Source organism: Dama dama, chromosome 14, assembly GCF_033118175.1.
Source record: "Dama dama isolate Ldn47 chromosome 14, ASM3311817v1, whole genome shotgun sequence".
Lineage (NCBI taxonomy): Eukaryota > Metazoa > Chordata > Mammalia > Artiodactyla > Cervidae > Dama > Dama dama.
Genome location: NC_083694.1, coordinates 57,774,561 through 57,794,964, shown reverse-complemented (window position 1 = coordinate 57,794,964; position 20,404 = coordinate 57,774,561). Strand labels below are relative to the sequence as shown.

The 20,404-nt window shown below is 34.6% G+C and overlaps 1 protein-coding gene across 3 annotated transcripts in view; it reads right to left on the bottom strand.

Moving 5' to 3' along the window:
• The window catches only part of CEP350 (centrosomal protein 350), a 155,339-nt gene that overhangs the window by 76,172 nt on the left and 58,763 nt on the right, over positions 1-20,404 (bottom strand). For all 3 annotated transcript variants that reach the window (XM_061160842.1, XM_061160844.1, XM_061160843.1), the window contains 6 exons: positions 18,933-19,105; positions 9,909-10,095; positions 6,673-6,887; positions 6,060-6,223; positions 2,024-2,134; positions 1,418-1,558 (listed from right to left, as the gene is read on the bottom strand). In XM_061160842.1, coding sequence (XP_061016825.1) covers positions 1,418-1,558; positions 2,024-2,134; positions 6,060-6,223; positions 6,673-6,887; positions 9,909-10,095; positions 18,933-19,105 — 991 coding nt within the window. The remainder of the gene's footprint in view (positions 1-1,417; positions 1,559-2,023; positions 2,135-6,059; positions 6,224-6,672; positions 6,888-9,908; positions 10,096-18,932; positions 19,106-20,404) is intronic.

Here is a 20,404-nt window from a genome sequence, read left to right as displayed (position 1 = left end):
TATTCATTTGGTGTTAATTCCATCATTGCTTTGACAAACTGAAGTGTCTTTAAAATCTTTGTTAATTATAACCTAAAATTTCTTGAGAAAAGAGACTCTATACTTATTTACACAACCCCATGTACCCAGCATGTAGCAGGTTCATGGCTTTTTAATAACAGAATCATTTCACAAACAGTCCTAAATAGTAACTGCTAAAATAAATTGAAACTTTATAGTATAGATCATGATATCCTATACAGAGACAGCAGTATAACTATTTCTGGCTTTATCCTTGGTACAATTAAGAAAAAAAAAAAGACACTAATATCACTCTGGATAATAATGAAACATCTACATACAAAACAGATGTGGGGCTCCCTGGGACTGAGATTGGGGACTGACTGCAAAGTAGCACGAGTGAACTTTTAAGAGTGCTGGATATTTCTTGATTATAGTGGTGTTTATAGGGACAGAGAGCTATGATAAAGAAATATACCTAGGACTTCCCTGGGGCTCGGTGGTAAAGAATTTGCCTGCCAATGCAAGAGACACAGGTTCGATCTTTGGTCCAGGAAGATTCCACATGCCATGGAGCAACTAAACCTGTGTGCCACAGGTACTGAGCCTGTGTTCTAAAGCCCAGGAGTAACAACTACTGAATCCATGTGACACAACCAATGCAGCCTGCGCACCTGGAACCTGTGCTCATCAACAAGAGAAGCCACTGCAATGAGAAGCCCATGCACCGCAACTATAGAGTAGCTCCTATCCACTACAAATAGAAAAAAGCCCGCACAGAGTAACAAAGACCCAGTACAGTCATAAATAAATAAATAAGAAATATACATAGATGCCTATACCTACGTATTTGTCAAAAATCATAAAACTGTATACTTAAAAGGGATACATGTTATTGTAAACATATATTAGTATAAATTATACACTCTTTTTAAAAAGATTACTCAGGGGAAAAAATATAGAGTTCTTTTGCATCTTTTGCCCCTGTATCATTCACTTGGACAACACATTACAATAAATGATGCCTCATTTCAACAGGGTATGGCCCTCACTGAAAGTCACTTACTCAGTTCAGTTCAGTTCAGTTCAGTTGCTCAGTCGTGTCCAACTCTTTGCGACCCCATGAATCGCAGCACGCCAGGCATCCCTGTCCATCACAAACTCCCGGAGTTTACTCAAACTCATGCCCACCGAGTCAGTGATGCCATCCAACCATCTCATCCTCTGTTGTCCCCTTTTTCTCCTGCCCCCAATCCCTCCCAGCATCAGGGTCTTTTCCAATGAGTCAACTGTTCGTATGAGGTCACTTACTAAAAGCATGCATTTGCTAGATGTTAGAGACCCATTACTGCTAAAACCAAAGGTACTCAGGCTGACTAAAAAGACCTAAAGGAAAAGTGCTGTCAGTGGCTCTTACCTCACAGATGTGGCGTGCTGCATTTGTGGTCAGACGAGCAGTCTCTGTTTGCTGAGTGGCTATTTTACATGTTGCTTCCTGCAGGACTTCAGTCATATCCCGTTGTGACTTAACCACCTGTTGCAATGATTCCGCATGGACCTGTTAATAAAAGTGGGGGAAAGATAACTTACTTTATGTCTAATCTCATACTATCCAAATCAGTGTTAACATGTAAATCAGTTTCATGGATCAATTGCCTTGTGGGGGGTAAAAAAAAAGCAAACTTTGACTACTATCTGGATTTCATGTCTTAAAATTTAGAGTTTAAAATCTGGAATCTTAAAATCACTGCTGAGGTTTAAGTCTTAACTCCACTGTTTACAAGCTGATGTGTCAGTAGACAAGTAACTACCATGTACTTCAGTTTCCATTTCTCTAAAATTGAGGATAACTCTTGACCTGACTACTTAATTTCACAAGGTGGCTATTAGAGTCAAATGACATAAAATTAACTCATGGGATAATGTACTAAAACATTATTATTTACATATTTCCTTTTTCCTCCTATAAAATTAAAAGAAATCTAAAGTGATTTCAAGGACAGAAATTTGCAAAAGAAGCTACCTGAGCTGCTTTGCTTCGGGTTTCTTCTAATTGTCTCTGACATTCCAGAGCCTCTTGTTCAGCCTTCAGCTTCAAAAGGGCCAAGTCTCTTTCATGGCGTTGTTGCTGTGCCTTCAGAAATAAAGAAATGATCAACTATTAATTCTAAGATACTAAACTATTTTAATGCAGAAATTATATTAAATGGAAAGCTGTTTTCCTAACACAAATCTTTTGAAGCAACCCATCAGAGCCTTAAGGAAACAGAGTAAATAGCATAGACATCAACCATTTATTATTTATCTAAAGTATTTAGTGACCACCTACTGTGTGTCAAATAATATAATAGAAAAAAATTTCTAAGGCATACAGAACTAAGAACTGATATCAAAAAGCTGGTTTAAAATAAATGGAGGCAGCTCTTTGGAGGACATTAAAACATCCTACATGTAAAAATAAAAATAATGCTTCATAAGTCACAATTTTATGACTCCTTTGACTTTGAAGGAACGTTGCCCCCAAAGGTCTCCTTTTTAACTTTCTTACAATTATTCCATATGATGTTATCTATAAATTTATATATTATCATCTCTTCTAGAGTGGTGCTAAATAATATAGGTTCTCTAAAGGTGGTAAGGTTATATATGAAGTCATACAATGCGCTGGCCATATGTGGAAACCCAGAGATATAATAAATTCCTAAAATAGTACATAGTATCAGTGGTTCAGATTTCAAGGAAAAGATGGCAGCTGCAAAAGGGCCATTTCTCAATCCAGTGATTTTTAACAAAGTTGGAACTAGCTCCTCTCCACTGTCCACCAGTGAGCATTTTGAAGTGTCTGGAGAGCTTCTACTGTCACAATGAATGGACAGCACTGTTCTTATTTATTGGGAGGTGTGAAGGAAGGCTGAATAGTTCCATTCAAAAAAACTATCTATAGATATTTTAAGATGAACTAGAAAATGAAATTGGAAAAAAAAAAAGATTTATTGTCAAAAGACATAAAATTTAAGAATAACTTTTAAAAAGTGTAACATCTCTACACTGAAAATTACAGTTGAGAGAAATATCTAAGAAACCTAAACAGAGAAAGATAATATATTCATGAACTAGAAGATGCAATATTGTTAAGATGTGAATTCTTCCCAAACTGATCCGTAGATTCAATGTCATTCAAATCAAAATTACACCAGGCTTTTAAAAAATTTTGGTAGAAACTGACAAACTGATTCTAGAAGCTAGACAGAAAAAACAAAGAATAGTTGAAACATCGTGGGAAAGAACAAAACTGGAGTAATTACAGCCTGATTTCAAGACCCACTATGGCAGGGAGGGATAAATTTAGAGATTGGGATTAACATATACACACTACTATATATAAAATAGATAATTAAATAACTAATAAAGACCCACTGCATAGAGCAGGGAACTGTACTCAAAAAACTGTAATGGCCTAAACAGGAAAAGAACATAAGAAAGAGTGGATATATGCATATGTGTAACTGATTCACTTCACTGTACACCTGAAACTAACAGAACACTGTAAATCAGCTATATCCCAATAAAAAAATTTAACTGAAAAAATAAAGAAGAAAAAAGACCGACTCTATAGTTATTGTAAAATAGTATGGTACTAGACAAATACATCAATGGAAAAGAACAGAATGCAAAAGTAGACCAACACATATATGATTACTTAATTGTTGATAAAGGTCTCAAGGTGATTTAAGAAAATGGTGCTAGTACAACCAAACATCTGAATGGGGGGGGGAAGGATTAACTTTGACCTGTTCCTCACAATTCTTAATTAACTTGAAATAGCTCACACACTTAAATATAAAGGCCAAAACTATAAAGTTTTGAGGAAAAACATAAAAGAATATCTTTGTTAGAGTATCTTAATATCTTAGGGTAAGCAAAGATTTCTTAGAATACAAACAGCACTACCCATAAAAGAAAAAAATTAAAAACTAGACTTCATCAAAATTAAAATCTTCTGCTCTTCAAAAAACAGAGTTTAAAAAAATGAAAGGCTATTTCAAAAGAACAGCATGTATACTATCTATGGTGAAACAGATCACCAGCCCAGGTGGGATGCATGAGACAAGTGCTCGGGCCTGGTGCACTGGGAAGACCCAGAGGAATCGGGTGGAGAGGGAGGTGGGAGGGGGGATCGGGATGGGGAATACGTGTAAATCTATGGCTGATTCATATCAATGTATGACAAAACCCACTGAAATGTTGTGAAGTAATTAGCCTCCAACTAATAAAAAATAAAATAAAATAAAATAAAATAAAATTTAAAAAAAATGAAAGGCAAGGCCAGGATATGAGTGAAAGTGAAAGTCACTCAGTCACGTCCAACTCTTTGGGACCCCATGGACAATACAGTCCACAGAATTCTCTAGGCCAGAATACTGGAGTGGGTTGCCTTGCCCTTCTCCAGGGGATCTTCCCAACCCAGGGATCAAACCCAGGTCTCCCGCATTGCAGGCAGATTCTTTACCAGCTGAGCCACAAGGGAAGCCCCAGAATACTGGGGTGGGTAGCCTATCCCTTTCTCCAGTGGATCTTTGTGACCCAGGAATAGAACTGGGGTCTCCTGCAGTGCAGGCAGATTCTTTACCAACTGAGCTATCAGGGAAGCACCAAGTCTAGGATGGAAAGCAATATTTGAGATATATCTGAAAAGGATTTGTTTTAGAATATATAAAGAACTCCTACAACTCAATAATTAAAAGACAAATATCCCAATTATGAAAGAAGCAAATGATCTGAACACATATTCACAAAAGTAGATACAAGATTAATCATAAATATGCCAAAAGATCAATTTCATCAGTCATAAAAGAAATGCAAATTAAAAACCACAATGAGATACTACCTCACTGTGTGAGGTAGAATGACTAGAATACACAACGACAGCAAAGAAACAATACAACTAGAACTCTCATATACTGCCATCAGAGCATAAGATGTTACCATTATTTTGGAAAAAAGAATGTCATTTTCTCATAAATATATACTTAACCCAAGCAATTACACTCCTAGGTATTTAAGCAAGAAAAGTAAACTTTTGTATCATACACAGAGAATTGAAAAAAATAATTTTATAGCAGGAATATTTATGATAGCCAAAAGCTGGAAATAATACAAATGTACACCAACAAGAGAATGGGTAAATGAATTGTGATATAATCATCAGTGGAATGTTACTCAGCAAAACACCCAAAAGCACCATAGATGCAACAAAATGGATCAATCTTAAAAATGTTATGCTGCATAAAATAAGCTAAACACAACACATTACAAACTATATTTCCATTTTATGAAGTTCTAGAACGGGCACAAATAAACTATGGTGATATGAATCAGAATACTACCTGCCTCTGGGTGGTGAGATTAACTGAAAAGGGGCCTGGGTGAACCTTCTGGAGTGATAAAAGTGTAATACATTTTGATTAAGGTGGTTGTTACATGCTCAAAATTCATCAAATTATACACTTAAAATCTGTGTATTTTATTATATGCAAATGTTATCTCAGGTTTTTTTTTCTTGTTTTTAAAGATACCAATAAGCATCTCCACCAAGGAACACTAAGATTTTTGTTAGCTTCCTTAAGGAAAAGTCCTATTAACCTGACACTACCAAACACTTAGATCACAGAAACTTTTCAGTACAAATAAAGTATTAAAAAACAAAACCAAACCAAAGTCATTTCTGACTTGTCACACAAAAAGAAAAAATATTGAAAATTTTTGATAAGCTAATTTTCACACTGTAACAAAAAAAGGTAAAGAATGTGGAAAATGAAGTATTTGAAAGAGAACGACTGTATTACTATTCTGTTGCCAAATACTGCATGTTTAATTATCTTCTTACCATATGACAGTTTTTCTCAAGATTATTTATACGTACTGTGTGACAAGACTATTTTTTCTACTTAGCAGTTAGAAGTTTTGTGTTTTCTTTTTTAACTCATCATTAAGATCATTTTAAATAGCAAAGAAAAGAGAAAAAAAACACAGAAAGCTAAAGAAAATTCCACAAATACCTTTATGATCTGAGCCAGAGACACGCTCTCCTGTTGCGCAAGTGAAACTCCTCTAACTCTTTCTACATCTGATAGCTGACGCACCGACTCCTCAATGGCACTCAAGTAACTGAGTTCTGCTGCCATCCGATGCTGGAGGCCAGCAGGAGAAAAGCGCTTAGAACCTGGAAGGCATGTAATTGTCATATATAAAAGTTCGAGTGAAATTACATCTGATTTCTAAAATTCATTTCTTATTTTAAGGTCCAAAAACAAGTCTGCTATCCTTTGTAGGAAAGACAGTGACGTTCTAGTACATAGTATTCTACTAGTTACTTCTTTTGAGTGTGTATGCATGTGAACGTATGCATAAACCACGCCAGTGTACACAACACATAACACAGGACACATTTTTCAAGTGTCTTTTGACTGACGCTGACAATATGGGAAAAGTCACCACTATTGAATCTCCTGTGCTTTTCAATATTTATTTTCTGGCACAATTTTTGTTTAATACTTCAAATAGTAATCGCATTCGCTTGAAGTAACATTTCTCTATGGTTTAACTGAAATAAATTTTTAGAAATAAATTCATATCCTATTTTTTAAATTACAGCTGCATGGATCTACTTGCCTGGTGTTGAGGCCATCTCTGTCGTCATTCTGCTGGCAGCCAGGTTCACATCAGCAAAAGTTGCATTTGGCTTAAATCCTGTTGGAGTCACTACTACTGAGGATTTAGATCTTTCTAATGAAGTTCCTGGAAGGTCAAACTGCAACAGTTTCTGAGAACTTGGAGATATGGGAGAAGGTGGAGTTTTCTGAGATCTTCCCTTATCTGATGAGACACTACAAGTTTTATTTCATAAAGACATTAGAGACAGGAAATCTACTTCAAAAACCAGCTAAACAATAAGAACAACATGCAAAACTTATTAACATTAGCTTTAAAAAGCTGTGATAAAAAGCTGTGATTTATTCATTTAACAGAGTTGCTACACTGAATGAATGACTATGAGTACTCCTTTTATTGCTAGATTTACAGCGGGGAACAAGCTAGGGACAAGCCCTGCTCAAAATAACATGAAAAAGGAGTCTTTTGATTAAATTGGGACTAAACTCCTTCCTCTACAATGTAATTTACTATGAATCACTTATTGTAGTAGCAGGCAAAATCCTCTAGAATACTAAGATCTTATATAGCAATAAAACTACAAACATATAAAAAAAAGCAAGGTAAAGCCTATTTCATAAAAATACCACAAAATATGTCTCTGAAAGAGAATATCATTTTGTGTTAAAAAATTTAAATGACAAAAACTACTTTTGTTATTACTTTTATTAACCAAAAAGTCACAGCAGAAAGTTTCATACTAACCATCTCTAAATAGTTTATATATGTCCATTTGTTTCTGTCCACTTTTTAATGCTATAGTTCTTTCCTGAACTTTCTAAGAAGTAACCTCTCATAGCAGTTTTATTAAAACAACTAAAAGCATTTAATTCAACACAAGGCACAGGTCAAGCCCCTCTATGACAAATTAAGCTCATTAAAAGTACTGTTTCTGATAACAAGAAGCATGCTGCTTTGAACTAAAGATTTATTTACTGACTCAAATATCCTACAAAGCATGTTAGCAGTTAGCATATTTCAACATACTAAAGCAAGCTTACTTCTAGCTTTAATAAAACTATGACATGGTTTTCAAAGGTAAAAATTTCTCTTATACCAGCATTTAAATTTGAGTAACAGTAGTCTTCACAGGCACTCACTAGCTTCCAGTAACCTTTAATTTTCTGAAGTTTAGAGAAATACTGTTTTTAACAGTCTGACAATTTACAGAACATAGAAAGAATTATCATTACTTCTGTCTCCTAATAGATTTCCCTGAAAGAATTCCAACACAACATTAAAACAAAGTACTCATAAGAGGAGAGGGAAAAAGTTGGCTTAAAGCTCAACATTCAGAAAACAAAGATGATGGCATCCGGTCCCATCACTTCATGGCAAACAGATGGGGGAAACAGTGGCAGACTTTATTTTTTGGGGCTCCAAAATCACTGCAGATGGTGACTGCAGCCATGAAATTAAAAGACACTTACCCCTTGGAAGAAAAGTTATGACCAACCTAGACAGTATATTAAAAAGGAGAGACATTACTTTGTCAACAAAGGTCCATCTAGTCAAGGCTATGGTTTTTCCAGTAGTCATGTATGGATGGGAGAGTTGGACTACAAAGAAAGCTGAGTGCCAAAGAATTGATGCTTTTGAACTGTGGTGTTGTAGAAGACTCTTGAGAGTCCCTCGGACTTCAAGGAGATCCAACAAGTCCATCCTAAAGGAAATCAGTCCTGAATGTTCACTGGAAGGACTGATGTTGAAGCTGAAACTCCAGTACTTTGGCCACCTGATGTGAAGAGCTGACTCATTTGAAAAGACTCTTATGCTGGGAAAGATTGAGGGCCGGAGGAGAAGGGAACGACAGAGTATGAGATGGTTAGATGGCATCACCAACTCAACGGACATGAGTTTGGGTAAACTCCAGGAGTTGGGGATGGGCATGCTGTGATTCATGGGGTCGCAAAGAGTCCGACACGACTGAGCGACTGAACTGAACTGACTCATAAGATAAATCTCACCATACGGATTTACAAGATGAATTCATATTTGCTCTGCAGAGACTTACCTAGACTAGCTGTTTCCAATGATATTAATAAGTTTTCTAAAATATAAAAAAGAAACAAAGGAAAAGAATGTGGACACAGAAAGTGTCTATAGCCAAATAAGACAATATAAGTTAAATAATTTTTTAAAATATCTGGACTCCTTTGTATCAAATCCTTGAATCATTTTATCCACTGTCAATCTCCATAGGTGGGGAAGTAGGGGGTCTACACTATAGTATGGGGCATTTATCAACTTATTTGGCTCTGGAGTTTGTTTAGAAATGTTTAACTTTGTGGATTTTGCCAGTTATATCATCAGGAATCTCTTAAGGAAAGGTAAAGTTTTCTGAATTCCAAAATCATTGACAAAGAAATTAAAATTCAACTTTAGACACAGGAACAATGGTATTAATAATATGGCATTATCTGCAACATGAAAGCACTAAAAATGATTGTCTGTGTGTAACACTGTATTGGAAAAAGCACACAGTTTTAAAGTAAAAAAACAAATCCATGCCTTCTCAGAGCTTAAATTTCCCGAAGAACAAAACCAGTGTAGCAGATAAAAGTCATGGAGACAGAGCAGGAATTGTACATGAAGCAATAGTTATTTGTAAGCAATAGGCTAAGTGCATAATATATGATATTACAGTGTGCAAGTTACACAATCAATTTAAGAGTGAGATTTCAAAATCTAATTGTCTAATAAGTTGAGCATAAGCGAAAAGTTCAGAGGTACAAATAAACAATGATACCAAAAGGGTACTAAGTGGTTATGTTTAAAGATTGGAAGGATACAGTTGAGAAGAAAAAAATGCATAAACAAAGGAAGCAAGATAGTCTTTGGTAGCCTAGTGATAACACTTCAAATAAAGTTAAGCTCTAAGCGTTGATCTGTGGGGTAACTGTGAGCTCCAGAGTATCCTAAGGAGAGTAGTTGCTTGGTCAAGTGACTGAGTGAAGAAAACAACTGTGAAAATTTTGTTTGGATAGAAAGGTAGATTGCGCCAGAGGCAAAGAATTCCTGTGGCAGTAGCTATAATAGTTTAGGTGAGAGATGAGTATATTCTATAATATAAAGACTAGAGCTATGAACAAAACTATAAAAATATATATAAATTTATTAAGTGAATTCTCTGAACATCAATGATATTGTAACTTTAATGACATACAAATTACAGTATAAAATATGCATTACTTTACCTCAAAGAATGCCCAGAAAGTTCTTCCAAAGTGCTATCTGTATCAAGGGCCTGCTCATAATCTTTCACAGAAAGTTTGCTACTGGTTCCAGATTTCTTTCCTTGATGAGAGCCATGTTCTGAACCAGAGTGTACTTTTTCTTCATCAACAAGTGAGTTCTGAACATTTCCAGTGAGTGAATCTAGCCCTGTAAAGTAAATTTCTTATAAAACTGATTCCCAGTATTAGAAGCTACTAAGAGATAACTAACACCTAGATTTCAATAAAATAACAAAAAGCACAAAGCAGAGTATCTTAAAATGGACTTTAAAACAGTTCATTCTTCACTTCCATATAAGGCAAGCGACGTTTCTTCCATTAATATCTCCTACTTGCTATTAAAAAATAAACTCTTTTTAAATCAAATGGTTAAAAAAAAAAGACAAGCATATTAAACAAGAATGAAGTACTACTCTATCCCCATAAAAAAGTAACCATCCCCAAATTTTTTAAGGATAAAACCCAGAGGTGAGAGAAAAAGGTTATCAACTGCCAACTAAACTACATAATCCTTTTGAAAAACTCTACGCTAAGAACTACACACCCAGATTTATAAAACTGTTCATATTCTCTGAACAATTATTCTCTGACTCAAAATAATTTTACTTATATGGGTATCTTAAGGAGACAATGTTGAAACAAAAGTTGTACAGTTGTACATGACATTCAATGCATAACTTTATAATTTAAAAAATTTCAACCTCCTTTACCAGCAATAGAATTGTCTAAATTACATAGATAATAGTAACTTGAATACAGAAACAGCTTTTTGTAATTTGAACACATACATTATTACCTTATTGCTCTTAAACACCTTATGAAGTGGGTACTGTATGCTTAATTTGTTGATGCAGTAACTAGACATCTATGAGGCTAAATAACTTAAGGAATCATGGTTGATAGTAGAAATAGGACATAAACCCAGGCTTCATGATTCTAAGTCTAGGGCATTGTTCATCTTGATGATATGCTTCAATAGCAGCACAGAAAAATGCATGCTATGTTAAAAAAAGAAGAAGCACAAAAGAAGAACTGTGTACACATTTTAATGGCAGCTAATTTTTTTTTTAATCTGGTTTTTAACATGGTTAAAGATCAAAAGACAATGGAAAAAGTAAAAAAAAAAATTATGCTGCACTCCCATGTTCATAGCAGCATTATTCACAATAGCCAAAAGGTAGAAGCAACTCAAATGTCCTTCAACAATGACTGCGTAAACAAAACTGGTACATACATACAATGAAATATTATTCAGTCTTAATAAAGAAGGACATTTTCACACATGTTACAACATGCATGAACTCTGAAAACATTATGCTGAGTAAAATAAACCATCTGGTCACAAAAGAACAAACACTGTATGATTACATACCTATCTAAGGTACCTAGAATACGCAAATTCATAGAAACAGAACGGCAGAGGGGAGAATGAGAGCTATTATTTAGTGAGCATAGAGTTCCAGTTTGGAATAAAGAAACAGCTGTGGAGATGAATGAAATGGTGATAGCTCCACACTGTGAATGTACCTAATGGTACTGAACTAGACACTTAACCACAGAGACAGAAAGTAGAATGGGGGCTGCCAGGGGCTGGAAAGGGAGGAATAGGGAATCACTGTTTAATAGGTACAGAGAGTTTCAGTACAGGAGGATGAAGTAGTTCTGGAGGTGGATAGTAGTGAAATTTGGTTGTAAACAGTATGAATAAATTAAACGCCACTGAACGGTACACTTAAAAATGGTTAAAATGGCAAATTTTATGTTAACTATGTTTGTCACACAAAAAATAAATTTTAAAATTAAGCTACATTATTCTGTAGTGATAGTAATAAAGTAACAATTTTTCATCAAAATTTGATTTGAAAAGGAAAAATGAGAACAGTCTTACCATGTGAGAAATACTAAACCCAAGTACCAAAGAAATGCAAATCAATGAGATGCCATTTTTCAATATCAGATTAGCAAATATTTTTGAAGTAATGAAACCCTGACTGTCATTCAGCACACACATGAAATACTCCTCATACACCATTTTCATGGGAGTACAAATTCATATATCCTTTGTGTGTTTTTTAATTTATTTATTAATTGGAGGAAAACTGCTTTACAATATTATGACAGTGTCTGCCATATAACAATGTAAATCAGCCATAGTTATACATATATCAAGTGTCTAGTTCAGTACCATTAGGTACATTCACAGTGTGGAGCTATCAAGAGGGACTTGAGCTTCCCTCCCCACTCCACATCCTACTCCTTTAGATCATCACAGATCACCTGGCTGCGATCACTGTGTTATATAGCAACTTCTCACCAGCTATCTATTTTACACATGGTAGTGTACTTATGTTGATGCTACTTTTTCCATTCATCCCACTGCCTTCTCTCCACTGTGTCCACAAGTCTGTTCTCAGTATCTGCATCTCCATTCCTTCCCTAAAAATAGGTTCATAAATATCACTTTTCTAGATACCATTTATGTGCAATAATATGATATTTCTTTCTCTTTCTGATTTACTTCACTCTCTAAATCCACCACCTAACTAGAACTGGCTCAAATTCATTCCTTTTTTATGGCTGAATACTATTCCTGTCTCTGTGTGTGTGTGTGTGTGTGTGTGTGTGTGTGTGTGTGTACACGCCACATCTTTATCCATTCATCTGTCAATGGACATCTAGGTTACTTCCATATTCTAGCTATTGTAAATAGTGCTGCAAAGAACTGGGATACATGTGTCTTTTTCATTTATGGTTTTCTCACAGTATATGACCAGCAGTGGAATTGCTAGGTCGTATGGTAGCTTTATTCCTAGTTTTTTAAGGAATCATATATCCTTTCTTAAGGACAACTCAAAAAATACATAGAAATAATTTTCCAGCCAAGCCCTTAATGGTGGAATTTCTCATAGCAATTTATCACAAGAAGCTATGTGAAGATGTATACAATGAATTAAATATGCTAGTCAGTATATCATAATGAGGAGAAAAATACAAATAATCTAGAGGACTGTCCATCAATTAGAAAGGATTCTACAATCTAAAATCTATTTATGACTCCTAGGCTAGAAACAAGCTGTTAATACTGGTTATCTCTAACTTTACCATAATAAAGATGCACTCTTCTAGAATAAAAACAGTTCATTCACTTAATATATTATTTTTGAAAATACACAATTTAAAAATTGTTCATTTCAAAAAACTAGAAATCGTAGACAATACAATGGTCTACGCAAGAAAGATCTAAACTCCATTCAAGGGACCTATATGCAAAGAAATCATCTGCCCCTAGTTTAAAAGATTTCCAAATGAAAGTATATTTATATGTTTTAAAGTTAAATTAAGATAATTTTTTCCCTATGATTACCACTTTCATCTACTCTTTTCATCAACACTGAGGAAGTAAGTGAGCATGCACTATTTTTCACCACCAGATCTGAAGTATATGCAACATAATGTATACATCTTAGAACTTTGGGATAAGATACTAAGTTAAAGTTGATGCTGTGGTAAGTAAAATATATGGGTTTTCTTAAGGCATTATGAGAAGGAATCAGAGAAACTGAAAACCACAGAAAATTACCTGTATTTCACCTAATCAAGTATTAGATTATAATTTTTAAAACTTACACTGAATCATATTGTTTATACTCATAATTTAATATATCATGATATCTTAAGTTGTACAATATATTATAGTAAAACATAAACTTGATTTATGAGCTAGAAGTCAGAATCTAGGCTTTGCCAATAACTAGTTAGTAACCTTAGGTGAGACACTAACATAATAAAGCATAACAACTGCAAAATAAAAAAACTGAGCAAAATCATTTCCTGATATGTATTCTGCTGAATTTGTATGTAACATGCTGATTGAAGAATTGATTCTGTGGTCAAATAAATTTGAAAAATATCACACTATAGCCTCATCCTCATCCTAAATAATCCATATCAGCATATTAAAAGTACTGAAGTCCTGTTAGAAAGAAGCCTGTTTTACTCTAAAAGCATTTCCCAGGTTTGTGGAACCATGGGTGTTCCTTTGTTCTCAGAACACCTATGAAGCAGCCTATTGCACTGAATCAGTATTTCACAAGAAAAGACAGGCTTTGAGAAGTGTTGATAAAATGCTGTCTAATGTTCCATCTGTTTTAAAGAACACTTCCAATGTGCAAGAGAGTTATACCTCTCCTAGCCAAAGACAACACAAAAAAAGAAAACTACAGGAAAGTATCACTGATGAACACAAGTGCAAAAATCCTCAACAAAATTTCAGCAAACAGAATTCAGCAATACATCAAAAAGCTCAAACACCATGATCAAGCTGGGTCTATTCCAGTGATGCAAGGATTCTTCAATATATGCAAATCAATCAAGGTGATACACCATATTAAACTGAAAGATAAAAACCATATGATAATCTCAATAGCCACAGAAAAAGACTTTGACAAAATTCAGCACCCATTTATAATTAAAACTCTTCAAAAAATGGGCATAGAAGGAATCTACCTCAACATAGTAAAGGCCATATATGATAAGCCTATAGGAAACATTATTCTCAATGGTAAAAAAATGAAATCATTCCCCCTAAGGTCAGGAACAAGACAAGGGTGTCCACTTTCACCATTATTGTTCAACATAGTTCTGAAAGTCCTAGCTACAGCAATCAGAGAAGAAAAATAAAAGGAATCCAGACTGGAAAAGAAGTAAACCCTACGTAGAAAACTCTAAAGATAGTATCAGAAAATTACCTCACTAGAGCTAATCAGTGAGGTTAAGAAAAGTTGAAGAATACAAAATCAATATACAGAAATCACTTGCATTTCTATATATGAACAATGAAAAATCAGAAAGAGCAATTAAGGAATCAATCCCATTCATCATTACAACAAAAAGAATTAAATATCTAGGAATAAACTTACCTAACGGGACAAAAGAACTGTACACAGAAAACTGTAAGAAATGATGAAAGAAATCAAAGATGACATAAACAGATGGAGAGACATTCCATGTTCCTAGGCAGGAAAGTGAAAATGAGTATAACTACCAAACACAACCTACAGATTCAATGCAATCCATATCAAATTACTAGTGGCATTTTTCACAGAACTAGAACAAAAAATTTCACAGCTCATATGCAAACACAAAAGATCCCAAATAGCCAAAGCAGTCTTGAGTAAGAAGAATGGAGCTGGAGGAATCAACCTTCCTGACTTCAGATTATACTACAAAGTTACAGTCATCAAGACAGTATGGTACTGGCACAAAAACAGAAATACAGACCGATGGAACAAGACAGAAAGTCCAGAAATAAACCCATGCACCTATGGGTACCTTATCTTTGACAAAGGAGGCAAAACTATACAATGGGGAAAGACAACCTCTTCAATAAATGGTGCTAGGAAAACTGGACAGCTACATGTAAAAGAATGAAATTAGAACACTTCCTAACACCATACACAGAAATAAACTCAAAATGGATTAAATACCAAAATGTAAGGCCAGAAACTATAAAATTCTTAGAGGAAAACACAGGCAGAACATTCAGTGACATAAATCAAAGCAAGATCCTGTATGACCCACCTCCTAGAGTAACAGAAATAAAAACCAAAATAAACAAGTGGGACCTGATTAAACTTAAAGCTATTGCACAGCAAAGGAAACTATAAGCAAGGTGAAAAGGCAACCCTCAGAATGGGAGAAAATAATAGCAAATGAAACAACTGACAAAGGATTAATTTCCCAAATATACAAGCAGCTCATACATCTCAATAGCAGAAAAACAAACAACCCAATCAAAAAGTAGGAAACAGACCTAAGTAGACATTTCTTCAAAGACGACATACAGATGGCTAACAAACACATGAAAAGATGCTCAACATCACTCATTATTAGAGAAGTGCAAATCAAAACCACAATGAGATATCACCTCACACTGGTCAGAATGGCCCTCATCAAAAAGTCTACAAACAATAAATGCTGGAGAGGGTGTGGAGAAAAGGAAACACTCTTGCACTGTTGGTGGGAATATAAATTGATACAGTCAATATGGAAGACAATATGGAGATTCCTCATAAAACTAGGAATAAAACTACCATATGACCCAGCAATCCCACTCATAGGCATATACCCTGAGGAAATAAAAATGGAAAAAGACACATGTATCCCATTGTTCACTGCAGCATTATTTACAATAACTAGAACATGGAAGCAACCTAGATGTCCATCAACAGATGAATGGATAAAGAAGTTGTGGTACATACACACAATGGAATATTACTTGGCCATAAAAAAGGAACACATTTGAGTCAGTTCTGATGAGGTGGATGAACCTAGAACCTATTATACAGAGTGAAGTGAGTCAGAAAGAGAAAGATAAATATCTATTCTAACACACATATACAGAATCTAGAAAAATGTTACTGGAAGAATTTATTTACAGGGCAGCAATGGAGAAACAGACATAGAAAATAGACTTACGGACATGGGGAGGGGGGAAGAGAGAGTGAGATGTAAAGAAAGAGTAACATGGAAATTTACATTACCATATGTAAAACAGACAACAAGAAGTTGCTGTCTGGCTCAGGAAACTCAAACAAGGGCTCTGTAGCAACCTAGAGGGGTGGGATGGGGAGGGAGATGGGAGGAAGGTTGGAAAGGAAGGAGATATATGTATACCTATGGCTGATTCATGTTGAGGTCTGACAGAAAACAATAACATTCTGTAAAGCAATTATCCTTCAATTAAAAAATAAATTAAAAAGGAAAAAAAAAATTCTCTCCGAGCAGTCTCACATTGAAGTATAAAGTGACACTAGCTTTCTAAAGAGCTATTTGGCAAAATGCATCCAAATTTTAGGCATGTTATACTCATTGTCCATTATCTTCCTTCTAGGATTTTCTCTTAAAAGAACCAAATCAATGCATAAAGATGCATTTGTAAGACTATTCAATGCCTTACAGTGTTTATTATAGAAAATGCAGCAGTGTTTATTACAGAAAAGAAAGAATCTAAATGTCCAGCAATGGGGAACTGGATAAACAAATTACAATACATTCAAATAACAGAACACTAGGTAGCCATTGGGCTTCCCAGGTGGCACAGTGGTAAACAATCTGTCTGAAATGCAGAAGGGGATGTGAGTTCACTCTCTGTGTTCGGAAGATCCCCTAGAGAAAGAAATGGCAACCCACTCCAGTATTCTTGCCTGGGAAATCCCATGGACAGAGGAGCCTGGTGGGCTATAGTCCATGGGGTTACAAAAAGATTCAGACATGACTTAGCGACTAAACAACAAACAAGTAACCCCTTACAAAGGGTTAACCATATTTACTAACAGAGAAAGGCTTCTGTAACCCATTGACAGGAAAAAAAAAAAATCACATAAAATGTGATCTCATACATGTAACATTTTCTATTTACATATGCCTACTAACTGTCTAGAAGTATTCTTACTAAAAATGTTAACATTTCACATGCATTGGGATATCTATTCTTAAAAAAACAAAAACTACAAAACAAGCGTTAGTATATGTGTGGAGAAACTGGAACCCTTGTACATTACTGGTGAGAATGTAAAATGTTAAAGGTATAAATATAGAAATGACTTTTTATCCAGCAAGTATATACAATTGGGTATATACACAAAAGAACTGGAAGTAGGGACTCAAACAGTATTTGTACACCAATGTTCATGTCCATACTACTCACAATAGTTAAAAGGATGAAACAACCAAGATCCCCATCAACTGATGAAAGATTACACGAAATGTGGTGTATCCATATAACGGGATATTATTCAGCCTTAAAAAGGGAGGACATTCTGATACATGTAACAACGTGGATGAAATCTGAAGATGCTATGCTAAATGAAATAAGCCAGATATAAAAAGAATATTGGATGATGCCACTTATATGAAGTACCTACAGTAGTCAAATTCAGCAACAGAAAGTAGAACAGTGGTTAGCAGCAGCTCGGGGAAAGGAGGGAAGGGAAATTAGTCTTTAATGATGGTTGTGGAACACTATGAACATGCTTATTAACAGTACTGAATTCAACACTTGAAAATGGTTAAAATGATAAGGTTTACATTATATATATTTTACCACAATAAAATAAAATCTAAAAAGACATTAACATTGGTTATCTCTAGGTGGAGGGAATACAGATGATTTTTCATTTTTAAATAGTTTTCTATATTTATACATTTGTCCTCCCCAGTCTTTTTTTTTTTAAACTCAACAAGCAATTTTTTACTATTAGAAAAAATAATTGTGGAAGCAAAATCATTCCCTAGAGACCATTCTGTGACTCTAAGAGGCCTTTGCCTAATGACTGTTATCTTCTCATCACTAGGCCTACTGAGCAAATTATAGCCAGGAGTAGAACTGAGGGGACTGAAAGGTGTTCTCAATTAGTCAAGAATGCCAAAGGGCCAGCTACTGTGGCAAGTACTGAGATGTACACGTTATATATGTAGGCTTCAAAATTACCATAGAAAGCATTTATTATCATCTTTACTTTGTAGATACGGAAATTTGACCATTACAGTTAACGACACTCAGAAATATACAGGATACAAAGTTTTTAAAAAGCAGCTGCAAAATAATATTATTTCATTTCTGCTTTTTAAATTAAAATGCATGTGGGAGTGTGCCTGGTTTTATGTACATATTGGAAAAATAGGCACCGAAAACATCAATAGTAGTTATCTCTGAGGAGAAGAATCAGTAGAGGTTTATAACTGTTGTAAAATTGTTTTTCTACAACTTTTAATTTTTTATCATTGTTAATGTATTCCTTTCATAGTAATCAAAAGATTTATAATGTTATATATCAAAAGGTATTATTGTAATGATAAATAAGTATGAAAGTCAATTATACTATTATCATAAAGAAGTTATCTAACTTATGAAATCAAATCATTAACTTCGGTCGCAAAGCCACTGGTAAAGAGAAAAAGATCATCACATAGAATTCCACTTACATTCCATCTTTTCTTTTTTTCCTTTCTTCCCTTTAGAAGAAGAAGATGAACGAGACGATGCCGCAGACTGGGCCCCTGATGAGTGCTGGGAGGTAACATCCACAGAGGAGAGCTCATAGGCAGACTTTCTGCTAGAATGATCCTCCTGAATGCCCAAACTGTGACTACCAATACTGTCAAAGAATAAGTAATAGTGGTTAAAGAAATAAAAAGTTTCAACTCACAGCTAAAACTATAGATATTTTAAAATCTATTTAGTCACAAACAGAATATAACTATAATCAAAGATGCTTTCCACTTGCTTTGTTTTGTCCGTACCAGAAGCCTGCATTATTCCCTATGGCTCAATTTATTACTGAGAAAAGTCTTAGGCAGTTTTTTACTGAAGTGAAACCATTAAAAATGGGTAATTCAGACACATAGAGAAAAAAATATAATGCTGGATACTGAAAAATGTGACCTCAATTTCTACTCAAATTTATAATTATTTTCCTTCTAATAATCTTATAGGGAATAATAATTTAATATGTTCTAATCAACTCAGAAATAAAATATAATAAATCATATTGATTGGTGATATTAAATGTTACCACAATTAAATCCTTACACATCTTGATTAAAAAATAAACCTTTACTTTGAAGTTCAAAATTTAAAACTACACTTCTGCTATAATCTTAATAATACTTATTTTCATTAATCTAGCTATATATAATTTTTTTGATTAATTTTTTACAGGATAATTACTTTACAATAATGTGATGGCTTTTGCCATATATCAACATGAACAGGTATTAGAGATACATGTGTTCCCTCCCTCTTGAATCCCTCCTTCCACTTTCCTCCCCATCCCACCCCTCTAGGTTGTCACAGAGCACTGGCTTTGGGTTCTCTGCATCATACACTGAACTCCCACTGGCTATTTATTTTACATATGGTATGTATATGTCTCAATGCTATTCTCTCAAATCATCCCACTTTCCCCTTCTCCCACTTTGTCCAAAAGTCTGTTCTTAATGTCTGTGTGTCCTTTCCTGCCCTGCATGTAGCATCATTATTACTACCTTTCTAGATTTCATATATATGCGGATATAATTAATTTTTTAAAGATCATCCAATAATTTTATGTGCATTACAATTTGTAATGTGTGAAGAAAATTATACTGCATGTGAGTGATTACAAATTATTTTATATGGTAACAAAATTTAGGGAGGAAATTCTCGGGCGAAATCTGATTCACTTACTACATGACACTGTACAGGTAACAACCTTAGGACTTCAGTTTCCTCTCAAGTATGAATAATAACAAAAATATTTATCATATCAGGCTGTTAGGAGAATGAGTGAATACAGGTAAAGCCCTATCAGTCCTCTTAGCACCTTACACATTAAAGTGAAAGTGTTAGTTGTTCAGTTGTGTCCAACTCTTTATGATCCCATGGACTGTAGCCTGCCAGGCTCCTCTAACCATGT